The following is a 16,179-nucleotide window of genomic DNA, read 5'->3' on the forward strand; positions in this document are numbered from 1 at the left end:
ATTAATATGGAGAACAAGATGAACGGTTTGGATCGGTCATTTGAACTTTGAATCGGTGATTTATGGTCCAATGCACACCATAGCATATGCATTGCAATGCACACCATAGCATATGGATTGCAATGCACCATAGCCCATCTCTCTCTCTCTCTCTCTCTATATATATATATATATATATATATATATATATATATAACATCTAGAGCTCAAACAACCTGAATACATATATATTACACTCACCTTGTGATATATATATACTTGTTAATTAATTAATTAATTTATTTTTGTGGTAGCTGATTAATTTAGATGGCAACGGGCAACAGTTGCTATTAAATATATAGTACGTAGCAGTAGTGTGTCTTGGATATACACAGTACGTTGTACATATTATATGTACTAATCGGGTACAAAATCCCTGTTTTTTTGAACCGTCTTTGTCTTATATTAATAATTTCATTAATATATATATGATAGATGCACGCCCAATAATTAATTAATTAGTTGCTAGTCACAGTACTGTTCTCAAACAACAATAAATTAAAAAGTCAAGAAAGGGATATATATATATATATATGTCCCCATTGCAAGTCTCATATATATTAACTCGGCAGCACTTTCCTTTACAAATATTAATTATTACAACACAATTTATACTAGTTACAATTATATATAGATATATATATATATATATATATATATATATATACTTGCCAAAGGTTCGTTGTAACAAAAAATAATAATTGAAGAATTTACGAATCATTATTACATACACACCCATAAAAATTATCTATATTAAATTTTGAAACTTTTTTAATTGTTGTCTCTAAATTAATTTTCAGAAAAACTCGACATCAAAATCTCCGTCGAATCCCCGAATCTCGGCATGCTCTTGCCATGAATGTGCAGCAAACTTAGGCTCAAAATGCTCTTCCTCCAAAATTGTATTTCCTATATGGGTTACTGAGTCCCAATTTAGTACCTCATGATTTCCACTGACACTACTGCAATTCCAGTTACTACCTCCAGTACTGTTACTTGAACTCTCACCATATCCACCATATTCACACAACTCAGATCGAGAGCTATTATTATTTACTCCATAAAACCCCATGCTAGCTGTAAAATATTGCTGCTCAAAGTTTGGAAACACTTGTTGATCTACTGGACTGGATATGATGGTTGAGATGTCTGGTTTCTCCTCTTGAGATTCTGTTGCATCTCCTGCTATAGGCTTGTGTGTTGTCGGGTCAATTCCACGCTGCCTCAGTTTTTTCTTCAAGCTTGAGTTCCAGAAGTTCTTTATCTCATTATCTGTTCTTCCCGGTAATTGAGATGCAATTTGAGACCACCTAAGTATAAAATTGCAAACATTAATTAATTAATTAATTAGAATTCAGAATCGGATAAATAGTTTTATACATTTATTTATGTTAAAAAGTTGTACCCGGTAAATATATAGGTCTAACGAAACAGTATGATCATAGCTTGATTGATGGTACAGTATGAAAAAAGCAGGGTACTACTAGCTAGCTACCTATTTCCTAAGATTTCATGTAGACTAATAATCAAGTCTTCCTCTTGTTGTGAGAAGCTTCCTCTCTTGAGGTCTGGTCTAAGGTAGTTTATCCACCTCAGCCTGCAGCTTTTTCCACATCTTTGCAATCCTATATATATAAATTAATTAATTAATACATTAGATAGAATATATATGCATGGAAATGGAATGCATATGAAATTAATATATAATTACAATACATATATATACCTGCTAGTTTAGGTACAGAGCTCCAGCATCCAACACCATATCTGATGATGTGATTGTAAAGCTTCTCATCCTCCTCAGGAGACCATAAACCTTTCCTGAGCTTCTGCTTTGGGGCAGCAATGCATGACTGATGTCCCATTTTATATATTAATTACCCTCTCTTAATTGCCTTGCCTTGCCTTGCCTAGCTAGCTATTCTCGATCTGATGATGAGTTGAAGGAAGGAGATGATCAATTCAATATAATTAATGGGCAAACTGAAATGATCGATGTTAATTTTTCAATCGCGATGTTAACTTGATGAGGAATGGATATCTATATATATAATAAGAGGGGCCGTTACTGTCTCATGCTTAATTAAGACTCAAGAGAGAGAGAGAGAGAGAGAGAGACCAAGAGCACTCAAGTGGTTTTGAAGCAAGCTCACTTTGGCTGTCTTTGAGAGACAATGTATAGATTGGATTTTAAGGTACCTTCAATTATAGGAAAAGTGGGAAAAGAATAAATATTAATGCCACAAGAAATAATATATAACTAGCTAGCTAGCTAGATGGATATATCATATATATGCAATGCAAGGAAAATTAAGAAAAAGTGAAAAGTGAAAAGTGAAGGTATAATATATATATGAATCATGCAAGAAAGAAATTTTGCTTTCTAGAATTCTAGTGTTAGTTAGGATCTGACCCTTAATTAATATATTATACGCTTAATTAAATTCATCATTTCCAACCAAATAGTACATGCAATGCAACATCGATCCTTTTCATTTCTGTGCAAGCAAGTGCATTTAAATATACAACTGGATGTATCATATATAAATTCACTTAGACATATATATATAGTTGTCCGACACAATTTGTGATGAGTCTTGCATTGCATTAAGCATGCATATATACAATACTCAAGTTGCAGAATTTGAACAAATTTAAATATCTAACATATATATCATGATACATGTCAGCCAAGTAGCTAGCTAGCTAGTTATATATTTTGATTTACAAACTCCATTAATTATCTCTAAGCATGCTTGATTAAGGTGATTTGTTTTTTATAAAACCATGGTTCATTTTTTACAGTCAAATTCATTATTATATAGCTTTTTTTGTCAAGCACTATTGGTAAAGGGTTTTTTTTTTTTTTTTTTTTTTGAGAGAGAGAGAGAGAGCTTGACAGATGCTGTCAAGGAACACGTACTATTGGTAAAGGTTAGAGGCTAATTAATGATGATATCATGCATGCCTTTTGATTTCACTAGCTAGTCTATGTGAAAATTTGACATTTTATTCTATATATTATGATTTATGATTTATGAGCAACCAAAATTTAACGTTCATTAATTAAATTGGTGATACATGCAGCGTGAAAGAGGCTGCCTTACTTTAAATCCAGCAATCACATTCCACATATATATGGCTACAAAGCAAAAAGGTCGAAAAAGGAATGATGTGAGATGTACACTCAATAATGGAATGAAATTATTATTATTATTATTTATTTTCAAGTACAATGATGGAATAAAATTATTGCCCACAGACAAAACCATATATAGGATATATATATATATATATATATATATATATATATATATATATATATAGAGTTAGGCTGGGGTGCTATGGATAGCATAGTGGCCTCTATGCTACGGCTCAATATTCGAGTTTTCAAAATCCAAACGGTCGATCCGAACCATTCATCTTATTCTCCATATTAATATCTGCTTGGAGACCAAATTTTACATTTTTCTGAATTTTTTTACTATTTATTAAGTATTTTACAAAATTGTTGATCCAACGGTGGCTGCACAAAACAGTAAAACCGTTGGATTAGCGATTTTCAAAGTGGCTTAATAAATAGTAAAAAAATTCAGAAAATTATAAAATTTGGTCTCCAAGCAGATATTAATATGGAGAATAAGATGAACGGTTCGGATCGACCGTTTGGATTTTGAAAACTCGAATATTGAGCCGTAGCATAGAGGCCACTATGCTATCCATAGCACCCCAGCCTAACTCTATATATATATATATATATATAATTGCTGCCGGCGGTGCTGTCGCCGTTTTTTTTATTTTCTGATGTCCAAACAACAAATCCAAACCGTTAGATGTTTAATCTATACTATAATCTACTTGGAGACCAAATTTTACATTTTTTTGGAATTTTTTTACTATTTATTAAGCCGGTTTGAAAACCGCTGATTTCAATTCTGCATTAATTTACTGAAATCAGCAGTTTTTAAACCAGCTTAATAAATAGTAAAAAAATTCCAAAAAATGTAAAATTTGGTCTCCAAGTAGATTATAGTATATATTAAACATCTAACGGTTTGGATTTATTATTTGGACATCAGAAAATAATAAAAAATAGTGGCAGCACCGCCGGCAGAAATACTGCCGGCAGCAAATTAGCCGTGCCCTATATATATATATATATATATATATAATCTAATGAAAGAATTAGTTCACGGCTATTTCTACAGTTGTGCACATTTATCTTTTATCCGAAATTGGTAAATAGCAGTTAAGAAAATTAATTGGTGGTAACGCACCGTTGTTTAATTTTAATTGAACAAATGCATATATATATTTTTTTTGATTCAACCAATTAAAAAGGTTCAAATTAGGCCATCAATTGCTACAGCTCATGATGTGAAAATGTCCAAACAGTGATTGAACAAAGTAGAAGAAAAGTTAAAAAGGTCTGTGTGTGTGCTTCTTTGTTAGGTAGTCCATCAAAATATATATATGATATATACTTCCTTGGAATGCTTTATTCTCTCTCTGTTATTTCATTTAATTCTAAAACGTACGTGTGCAACTTGTCAGGTGGTCCTCAGCTCAGATCGATGAAACCAATATATATATATGAATATGCTAGCATGCTATGCATAGCATAGAGCCCCTCCGTGCAACGTCTTGAATTTCAACTTTTCAAAATCCTAACGGTCGATTCGAACCGTTCATCTTGTTCTCCATATTAATATGTGTTTGGGAACCAAATTTTATATTTTTTGTAATTTTTTTACTATTTCTTTAGATTTATTGAAAATCGCTGTTTTCACCAAATCTGGACCACAAAAAAACAGCGATTTTCAATAAATCTAAAGAAATAGTAAAAAAATTTCAAAGTCCGAATTTTTGTGCACCCAAATGCACCCTATCTTTTTTCTCCATTTTCAAAGTCCGAATAGTCAATCCAAACCATTAGATGCGATCTATCTATTAAGATGTATTTGGAGACCAAATTTTATATTTGTTGGAATTTTTTTACTATTTATCAAGCCACTTTGAAAATCGCTGATCCAATGGTCCAGAAAATGTAAAATCAGCGATTTTCAAAGTGGCTTAATAAATAGTAAAAAAATTCTAAAATCAGCGATTTCCAAGCACATCTTAATATATAGATCGCATCTAACGGTTCGTATTGAGTATTCGGACTTTGAAAACGGAGAAAAATGATTTGAAAGATATGGTGCATTTGGGTGCACAAAAATTTGGGTGCATTTGAACCCTCCTCTTAATATAGAGATGGGCTACGGTGAGTTGCGAAGTAAAGCGACTATTTTACTTTACGCTCATATTTTGCAATTTTAAAGTTCAAAATGTCGATCCGAACCGTTCATCTTGTTCTCCATATTGAAATGTGCTTGGAGACCAAATTTTACATTTTTTTTGAATTTTTTTTACTATTTACTAAGCAATTTTGAAAGTCACTGATCCGATGGTCCAGAAAATTTTACTGTTTTTTTACTGTTCACAGCAAAACAGCAATTTTAAAAAATGCTTAATAAATAGTAAAAAAAATTCAAAAAATATAAAATTTGATCTCCAAGCACATTTCAATATGGATTAAACATCTAACGGTTCGGATCGGTCGTTTAGACTTTCAAAATAAAAATACTGCGTGAAGTAGAAACGCGTTTTACTTCGCAACTCACCGTAGCCCATCTCTCTCTCTCTCTATATATATATATATAGAGAGAGAGAGAGAGAGAGAGAGAGATGGGCTTGGGTGAGACGCGGAGTATACGCGTTTGGTGCTCCATGGTATATTTTAGTCATTTTGAAAATTCAAACAACCGATCCGAACCGCTCAACACGATCTCCATATTGAAATGTGCTGGAGACCAAATTTTACATTTTTTGAAATTTTTTTACTATTTATTAAGCCACTTTGAAAATCGCTGATCCGGTGGTCTAGAAATTTTTACTGTTCACCCGGATTTTCAGATTTTCAAAGTGGCTTAATAAATAGTAAAAAAAAATTTCAAAAAATGTAAAATTTGGTCTCCAAGCACATTTCAATATGGAGATCACATCTAACGGTTCGAATCGGTTGTTTGGACTTTCAAAATGAAAATATGGCGTGAAGTACAAACGCGTGTGGTGCTCCGCGTCTCACCCAAGTCCATCTATATATATATATATATATATATATATCCCGCAGATTTGATTTAAATTAATATTTCTAATAGTTTTTGACTTAATTAACATCAAACAGAAAAATAATTTATATTTTGAAATGTTAATGTTTTCTAAAGTAGAGGCCGGCTTTCTAGCTTTATGATTTAATTAATTTGAAGTAGTACGTAATTAAATTGAATATATTACATCGATCATTTGGTTGTCTTAAATAATTAATTCCGAAAGAAATTAAATAAGAAATTGCATGGTTGTGTAATGAGGGGGTAATATATATATATATAGCAGTGGAGATAGGATTGATTAATTGTCCAGTCCACTAGTGGAAAAACAGGAATCAGGATCGGCTTATCTGGATCGGGTGTACTAACCAACCGATACTAATACTTACCTGAATCGGTTCTATCACTAAAACCGATACTAAAAGCTAATGAAAGCACAGCACATGCACTATCAGCATCGGTTCTAATATTAAAACCGATGCTGATACTATCAGCATCGGTTCTAAGTTTAGAACCGATTCTGATTGTAAAGTATCAGCATCGGTTCTAAGCTTAGAACCGATGCTGATACTATCAGCATCGGTTTTAAGCTTAGAACCGATGCTGATAGTTCATATTTAGCTTTATCCCGAAGTCTGATTCTTCACAGAATCATTTTTCTTTCTTCTTCCTCCATTGCTTGGCGCAGCAGCTATCTTACTGGGCATTGATCAGCTATCTCACTCTTCGTTCTCAGGTTCATTAATTGATTAATCATCTCTTTTCTCAAGTTTGATGTTAGATCTAGCACAATTTAGGTTCTAATTCGGCCCATTTTATAAACCCTAATCTATCTTTTAGGTTTTAATACATTTTTATATTTTAAGCTTTTCTTTATATGTGAAGATGAGCAAATTCATGATATATATGAATTTTTGATATAACTATATTTGCACATGCATGCTATATTTGAGCTTTTGATATATACCAATATATACCCTAGCATGCATCATATATATGTTATATAGTATTTGGCTAATATGCTATGGGTTGCATAGAGGCCTCCCGTGCTACGGCTCAATATTTGAGTTTTCAAAATACTCACGGTCGATCCGAACCGTTTATCTTGTTATCCGTATTAATATGTGTTTGGAGACCAAATTTGACATTTTTTGGAAATTGTTTACTATTTTTTTATGGTCCAGATTTGTATGAAAAATAACGATTTTCAATAAATCTAAAAAAATAGTTAAAAATTTCCAAAAAATTTAAAATTTGGTCTCCAAACACATATTAATACGGAGAACAAGATAAACGGTTCGGATCGACCGTGAGTATTTTGAAAACTCAAATATTGAGCCGTAGCACGGGAGGCCTCTATGCAACCCATATATAGCATCGTAGTTAAGTCCATGTTATATATATATACATCTCTTATTTAGGTTCTGATGGTTTAATTTTGTAGTTTGGCTATTATTGAGAGATTTGGTGCAGCGATCTTCATCTCACTCGGTACGGCATCTAAAAAAGTTGTAAGTACCACATAAAACTCATGTTTAATTAGTTTTGTGCATAAATGTGTATTTCGATAGCTAGACTAAATAGATTTGTAGTAAGTATGTAGCTAGAGTATTGTCTTGAGAGCCAAACCCGCATGATTAATGCCTTTAAGTCATGATACCCGTTCAAAATTAATCCATTAGGGATTAATTTTGAATAGTCCCCGTTTTGGGACTGCTCTTTGAATACTTTGTCTCAATTAGGATGTGACCACTTGTTAGTCGTGTTTTAGTATTTAAGAAAATTTCGGCAGCATTTCTCCTTATTAGTTCCCCGAATACTCGGGGAACTAAGGGGAAATGCTGCCGAAATTTTCTTAAATACTAAAACACGACTACCAAGTGGTCACTACTGAGACGAAGTATTCAAAGAGTGGGATAGGATGGTAACCAGGCCCCATGTAAGCCTTACTGTGAATATAATTTAGTACCCCAAGCTTGTTCTAAATTAATTGTGTTCTACTATAATTGCAGATGGACCGCAGTTGGATGTACGAAGCATCACGTCTATCGGATGAATATACGACAGGTGTCGAGGAATTTATCAGAGTTGCTATGGAAGATATGGCGAATAAGGGGAGTACAATGATGTCGTGTCCTTGTCGTGATTGTAACAATGGTCAAAAATTTTCCAACTCGAACCAAGTGAGGAGCCATTTAATCCGTCGTGGATTCAAGCAAGGATATAAGTGTTGGATATGGCATGGTGAGAGTTTTCCAACCGACATAGGTACTGGTACTGAGCATCAGGAATACCATACCGTTGGGGATGAGGGGAATGACTTACGGGGATTGGAAACCGACGTAGGTACTCGTACTGAGCAACAGGAGTATCATACCGAAGAAAATGATGATATAGTGGTAGATAAATGTGATAATTTTGATCAAATGTTACGTGATATAGAAGAGGATTTTGATAATGATAAGCAGTATTGTTTGTTTGAGAATTTGTACGAAGATTCTAATAAGGAATTGTATCCTGGTTGTTCTAAATTTTCAAAATTGAAAGGTGTATTAAAATTGTATAACCTTAAAGCATCTAACGGTTGGAGTGATAGAAGTTTTACTGAGCTATTACAAACTTTAAAAGAAATGCTTCCGGAAGGAAACAAGATACCACCCAATATTTACGAAGCGAAGAAAATATTGTGCCCAGTTGAGTTGGGAGTTCAAAGAATACACGCGTGCCCAAATGATTGTATATTATATCGAAATGAGTATGAAGACCTTCACGAGTGTCCAAAATGTGGTGCATCACGTTACAAACCAAAGCAGATTGCCAGTGATAAAAGTGATGATTGTAAACCGAATAAAGGACCTCCTGCAAAAGCATTGTGGTACCTCCCCGTAAAACCGAGATTCAAACGTTTGTTCTCAAATGCTAAAGATGCAAAATTACTGCGTTGGCATGCCGAAAACCGGAAGAAAGACGGGAAATTACGGCACCCCGCTGATTCTCCCCAGTGGAGGAATATTGACAGAGAGTTTTCTGAATTCGGACGTGACCCTAGAAATCTAAAGCTTGGGCTGAGTGCAGATGGAATAAATCCGCACAGTAGCATGAGCAGCAAGCATAGCAGTTGGCCGGTTTTATTGTGCATTTATAATCTTCCGCCTTGGTTATGTATGAAGCGCAAATACATCATGTTGACCTTGCTCATATCAGGACCCAAACAGCCCGGGAACGACATAGATGTATATCTAGCGCCATTGATTGAGGATTTAAAAGAATTATGGCAACCCGGAGTGCAAATGTATGATGCATACAGCAAGGAGAAATTCACTTTACGGGCCATGCTTTTCTGCACCATTAATGATTTTCCGGCTTATGAAAATTTGTCGGGTTATAGTGTCAAAGGAGAGAAAGCGTGCCCTGTTTGCCTGGATGATACAGTCGATGTGTGGCTACCCAACTCCTCTAAAAATGTGTACATGGGTCATCGTAGATTTCTTCCTGCCAACCACGCACACCGAAAGAGAAAAAAAGAATTCAATGGAAAGACCGAGAATACCAGAGCAAATTACCCGTTGACCGGTAAGCAAGTTTATTCGCGAGTAAAAGATTTGAAAGTTCAATTGGGTAAATTTAAAAAGAAGGTGGTGAGAAAGAAAGGGGCTCCGAAAATATGTTGGAAGAAGAGGTCAATATTCTGGGATTTACCATACTGGGAGCACTTAGAGGTTCGACACTGTCTCGATGTGATGCATGTGGTTAAAAACGTGTGTGATAGCATAGTTGGAACATTATTGAATATTCCGGGTAAAACTAAGGACGGTATCAATGCTCGGAAAGACATGCAATTCTTGAACATAAGGCCAGATCTACAACCAGCAGAGAAGGAAAGAGAAAAAGGAAAAACTTGTACATATCTAAAACCCGCAATGCATACGCTATCGAAAGCAGAGAAAAAAAGCTTACTGGAATGCCTTCATGGTGTCAAAGTTCCATCTGGATATTCTTCGAATTTTAAAAACCTAGTTTCACTGGATGATTTAAAATTGACAGGAATGAAGTCTCACGACTGTCATGTTTTAATGACACAGCTTCTTCCTGTTGCAATTCGGGGCATATTGCCAAAGTGTGTTAGGCAGACCATTACGAAGCTTTGCTTTTTCTTTAACGCCATCTGTTGCAAAGTAAATGATCCTGATACGCTAGATGCTCTGCAGAAGGAGGTTGTTGTCACTCTTTGTCATCTTGAAATGTATTTTCCGCCGTCTTTTTTTGACATCATGGTTCATTTAATCGTTCACCTAATTAGAGAAATTAAGATGTGTGGACCTGTTTTCTTGCGGTACATGTATCCGTTCGAGAGATACATGGGATTGTTAAAGGGATATGTCAGGAACCGATATCGGCCTGAGGGCAGCATTGTAAGAGGTTACACTGTCGAAGAGGTTATTGAGTTTTGTACTAATTATATGGATGATGTCAAAGCCATCGGCATCCCTAAATCTCGGCACGAGGGTAGACTTCACGGGGTAGGAACAATCGGTGTGAAATTATTCGTGCCTGATAGTACAACAATGTCACTAGCACATTTTCATGTTTTGCAACACCTCACTGACGTTCATCCTTTTTGGGACGAGCATATGACTCTCTTGCGGCAACAGAATCCTAAGAAATCTAACAAGTGGTTAATCGGCGAACACAATAAAACTTTTGAAAGATGGTTTACACGTAGAGTCATGCAAGCTCCGGAGGGAGAAAACATTAAAGAAATTGTCAAATTGTTGGCTCTTGGTCCAGTTCATGTCGTGAGGACCTTCCAAGGATATGACATCAACGGGTACACATTTTACACAAGAAATCAAGATGCAAAGAGTACCGTGCAAAACAGTGGAGTGACGTTAGTAGCTGTTTCGAGTGATTTGTCAGATCCTAAAGGTGCCGGACCATCGCATGCATCGATGTCATATTACGGGTTTATTGAAGAAATTTGGGAGCTCGATTACATAAGATTTAATATCCCGTTATTTATGTGTAAATGAGTCGATAACCGTAGGGGGGTTAAAGTCGACGAAGATGGTTTTATTCTGGTGGATTTCAGTAAAGCTGGATATAAGGATGATCCATTTATACTTGCAAGACAAGCCACGCAAGTGTTCTACGTAACTGATCCCGCCGATCGTTCAAGACATGTTGTCCTCCCTGGTAAAAGACGTATAATCGGGATTGATAATGTGGAAGACGAAGAAGCGTACGATCATTTTGATGAGATACCACCGTTTTCTACTGGCATGGCATCTCTACCGGGCGCTGAGGATAATGAAACAGGTCACATGCGCATCGATCATGATGAAGGAGAATGGGTTGAAGAAGTTTCCATTGGCAAGTCATAATATTGGTATGTCATATATTTAATATTGGTATGTCAAAAAATATTAAAATGTGAGTTAATAATATTTAATATTGCTGACAAAAAGGTACGATTTTTTTTTTCATAATGCACTGAAACACCCGACGATGAGAAGCATGCAAGTTATTCTTCAACACTTCTTGTAGCTTATTTTTTTTCATGTTATATGTAATTTATTAGCTTATTTTTAAATTTCTAATGTTTTTATTTTAGTAGCTTATTTTATTTTATTTTATAAGTAATTTTTAAAATACAAAAATATTAAATAACACATACACATCCTTTTTTTTAATATTTTAAAATAACATACATATTCAAAAATAAAAAGCACAATTTTAAATAAATAGCACTATCAGCATCGGTTCCTAAGTTAAGAACCGATGCTGATAGTAATCCGCATAATTTTAAATATATAATTTTAAATATATAGTACTAGCAGCATCGGTTCCTATCCAAGAACCGATGCTGATAGGCTTAGCCTCTATATTCAAAATTATAAAATAACACATAAAAATCCTTTTTTTTAAATTTAAAATACAAAAATATAAAATAACACATAAACATCATTTTTTTAATATTTAAAATGACATACACATTCAAAAATAAAAAATAAAACATAAAAATCCTTTTTTTAAAATTTTGAAATACAAAAATATAAAATAACACATAAACATCATTTTTTTTAATATTTAAAATGACATACACATTCAAAAATAAAAAATAACCCTTAAAAATCCTTTTTTTAAAATTTTGAAATACAAAAATATAAAATAACATACACATTAATTTAAATAAAAAAAGCACTATCAGCATCGGTTCTTAAGCTAGGAACCGATGCTGATAGTAATCCGCATTATTTTAAATATATATCACTATCAGCATCGGTTCCTAGCTTAAGAACCGATGCAGATTTGTATTAGCATCGGTTCTTAAGCTAGGAACCGATGCAGATAGTTCTGTACAAACCCTCCCTTCCTTAGCGAAATTCAAATTATTTTCTTAAGCCTCCACCGCGACCTCTTTCTTTCCTACTAAAACCCTTCCGCCGTGACCATTGCATTCCTCCTCCGTAACCCCTCCTCCTCCTCCTCCGTGATCTTTGGTCTCCTTCTCCTCCGTTGGCTCCATCTCGTTGGCTCCGTAACCCCGCCGTGACCTTTGCTCTCCTTCTCCTCCGTTGGCTCCATCTCGTTGGCTTTGTCGGCTCGTTGGCTCCGCCGCCCTCTCCCTCTCAAACCCCTCCCTCTCAACTCGAGTAAGATCTCTAAATTCATATTATGGAGTTATTAGAAATTGAAATTGAAGAAATGTGAGAAACGGGGACCAATTCGGGTATTGTTATGGAACTTAATTTTTTTAGAAACCAAATCGAATTAGAAACCAAATCTAATTGAATTTGAGGAAATGTGAGAAACGGGTACCAATTCGGGTATTGTTATGGAACTTAATTTGGGTATTGTTAGATAATTGTTTAGAAACCAAATCGAATTAGATATGGAACTTAATTTTTTTAGAAACCAAACCAAACCGAATTAGAAACCAAACCGAATTAGATATGGAACTTAATTTGTGTAAATAATTGGTTTAGATTAATTTGGGTAATTAATTGGTTTAGACACCAAACCAAAGTAATTGTTAGATTAATTTGGGTAAATAATTGGTTTACATATTTGGGTAATTAATTTGGGTAAATAATTGTTGCAAATTTAATTGTTGTGATACTTGTATATGCTTAGATCCCTTTAGATACTTGTATATGCTTAAATAATTGTGAATGTGTGTATCATTCTAGATGGTAGTGAGAAATTGTTAGACAAGAAGCATAAAGGTGATAGTTAGTGGATAAAAACCTAAAGGTAATTGGTTTGGTTTTATTTGTTGATTTAATTTGAATTGGTTTGAAGTTGGTTTGGATTTATTTGAACTTGGAACGATAAAGTTACAAGTTAAGGATGGTTTTCTTTGTGAGGATTAGGGACTTGTTTGTAATTTTTGGGGATTTATGGTGAAACTGTTGAAATTGTTAGAAACTGTTGAAATCTTTGTGAGGATTAGAAATTGTTAGAAATTGCAAATATAGAATGATACTTGTTATATTGTTAACCTATTTGCAAATTCAGATATGGAAACCAATAGTCAGACAGCCTCGGCTAAGAAACGAGGAAGAGGGCCTAATGCAATCAAGGAGAAGTTTAACGAGAAAGGGAAAGAGCTGGAACTTGACAAGTTTCACAGGCCGGTTGTTACTACGGATACAACGTCTTTTCCAACGGAATTCGGTATATTGGTGAGAATGAATATTCCTATAAGTTTCGTATTGTGGAAAGATGTTCCAGAAGAGAACAAGCTGAAAATATGGGAAACACTGAAGGTAAATAACGTAGTACTAAGTTCACAAGCTTTCATTTGATATTAACTAACTCTAAATTTTGATTTCTATTTGTTTGGCAGCTGAGATGGGGTATAAAAGAGGAAGAAAAAGTGAGGAACTATTATTATCAGAAGATGGCTACTTATCACCGGAGGTGGCAAACCGAGATGACTAAAGTGTGGCGCGCGGGTGAGACTCCCGATTTTGCCAAGCAAAATATGGAAGAAAAAGACTGGGAGGTATTTGTCAAGTATCGAGAGACGGAGGAGTTTGAGGTATGTTTATTTCTGCGGATCACCTACCTTATCTCTAAGTAAGAATTCAAATACTCTTATAATTAAGGCCTACAATGATTGTCTTGACATATTAATTGTAGACTGCTAGCAAAATTGGAAAGGAGAATCAGTCCAAAAACGAGTATCCGCATTTCTTAGGATCTAGAGGTTACATGAGCGAGGGTTTTCGGAGTAGGCTTACAGATGCTATGCAGACGATTGCAGACGAGAAAACATCTAGTGATCCGTCTTCCCAAGGCTCAACAAGTGCATTGAAACCAGAAGAGGTCCTTGATATGTCGATTGAGCATAGGCACGTCACCTGGAGACTAGGAAGACAAAAGCTCGATAAGGAGACCAAGGAACGCTTTTATCCAGAAACATACGTACCGGTCATCGAGAAGATTGTAAGAATTTTAGATATTGTCATTCATTGAAAACTCTACTTTACTTTATTAGTTTATTGTAAGAATTTTAGATATTGTCATTCATTGAAACCTCTACGTTAATTTATTAGTTTATAACATGTTGTCATTCCAGGAAGAACAAGAGGCGGCTCTGAAAAAAGGCTTGTTGGCCGTCGAACGATATGACGATGTTCTCGGAAAATCTCTGCCAAATCCGGAACATCCTGGGAGGGTGAGAGGAGTGGGAGGTTTGGTACCTATCAGGAAAACATACGAGAAGAGCTCAATAAGGAGGAGACGCGCTCCCTCGAGTTCCGAAGCAAAAATGAGGGAAGAACTGAGGGAAGAAATGGAGGACAAAGTAAGAGAAATAGAGGTGAGACTAGAAGCAAAAATGAGGGAAGAAATGAAGTCTCAACTTGCACTTTTGGTTCAGCAGTCAATGGGCCAACAAGTTCAGACGTTTACCCCAACAGTCCTTCAGAGCAGCAGCCAGTCAGTCAAACCAATTGCAGATCTTTCCGGGTATACTGAGGTAATGCAAATTCAAATTCAATAATATTCAAATTTCACCATTTATTTTCCATTACATGTTGTACTGTTCATACGTTTTAGTTTATTCGAGTAAATACATATATCTGAACAGGAGGCAGAAATAAGCTGCAAACTCCAGGCAGCTGTCAATGGGAACACTGTTACAGTAGCCGTGAGGACAATTCATGTTCCAGTTGCACCCGGTGGAACAATTCACGGCAGACCGATGCCGCTCGACCATGCAAGAGTGATGGTGGATGGTATTTTCGATGCGGACTTCATAAATCACCCATTACCTGTACCAAATGGCGAGCAGGAAACCCTAAAGGATGCCCTCGGCAGTTTCACTGCATGGCCGATGTCCATGATAGCGATAGGTTCAGCTGAGGTATATTATTATTACAAGTTCTTATACTTCCGAATTAGTATCTATGTGATAGAGTTGTAGATGATTTTGGATTTTACTTCAATTTATTATGAAATTTTGCAGGAACCACGCAAAGAAATGATTATTCCTGGAGGTCCGAAAGTAACGAGTCACTGCAAGGCATTTGATGGTATCAATTTTGACAAGCTGGGACAGACATTCAAGCATATTCGTGATCGGTTTTCGGAGCTAGATGGCAGCCCAATCGAAATCGATTCCCCAGCTGATCTTTTATGTTCAGCTGACTCCATATGCGTCTATGCAGATGATTATGCGGCCTTGCTTACTCCACGGGAGTGGCTCACTGTACCAGTTGTTCAGATCTGGATGCTGTGAGTTAATATTTGTAATAATTGCAGATGTTTAGTACTTGTAATTCAAATTTCACAAAATTGAGATCACCTTTGTGTCTTTATTTTGTAGGTATTGGCACAAATACCTCAAGGAGGAATATCCCGATGAGCAGGTTGGTTTCATGGACCCCAGTCAAACGAATGCCACCCTGTTGAATGATGACCGAGGACGTGTTCTTCAATACATAGGGAAAGCACTCCGAGAAAATCAGGACAAGAGATT

At 35.3% G+C, this 16,179-nt stretch overlaps 2 protein-coding genes across 2 annotated transcripts; one reads left to right on the forward strand and one right to left on the reverse strand.

Annotated features, from left to right (window-relative positions):
- Positions 1-807: 807 nt before the first annotated feature.
- Positions 808-2,006, reverse strand: LOC144555675 (myb-related protein Hv33-like). Its single transcript, XM_078304077.1, has 3 exons — positions 1,766-2,006; positions 1,535-1,664; positions 808-1,349 (listed from the first exon to the last, which is right to left on the reverse strand). Exons 1-3 carry the CDS (start codon positions 1,902-1,904, stop codon positions 836-838), a joined length of 783 nt encoding a protein of 260 aa, XP_078160203.1. The 5' UTR covers positions 1,905-2,006; the 3' UTR covers positions 808-835.
- A 5,624-nt stretch (positions 2,007-7,630) lies between these two features.
- On the forward strand, positions 7,631-14,135 carry LOC144555195 (uncharacterized). The gene is made up of 3 exons (XM_078303436.1): positions 7,631-7,702; positions 8,204-9,764; positions 14,041-14,135. The coding sequence occupies exons 2-3, from the start codon at positions 8,204-8,206 to the stop codon at positions 14,133-14,135; spliced, it is 1,656 nt and encodes a 551-aa protein (XP_078159562.1). The 5' UTR covers positions 7,631-7,702.
- The last annotated feature ends 2,044 nt before the right edge of the window (positions 14,136-16,179 follow it).

The sequence above is a fragment of the Carex rostrata genome, chromosome 6 (genome assembly GCF_964058835.1).
Source record: "Carex rostrata chromosome 6, lpCarRost1.2, whole genome shotgun sequence".
Lineage (NCBI taxonomy): Eukaryota > Viridiplantae > Streptophyta > Magnoliopsida > Poales > Cyperaceae > Carex > Carex rostrata.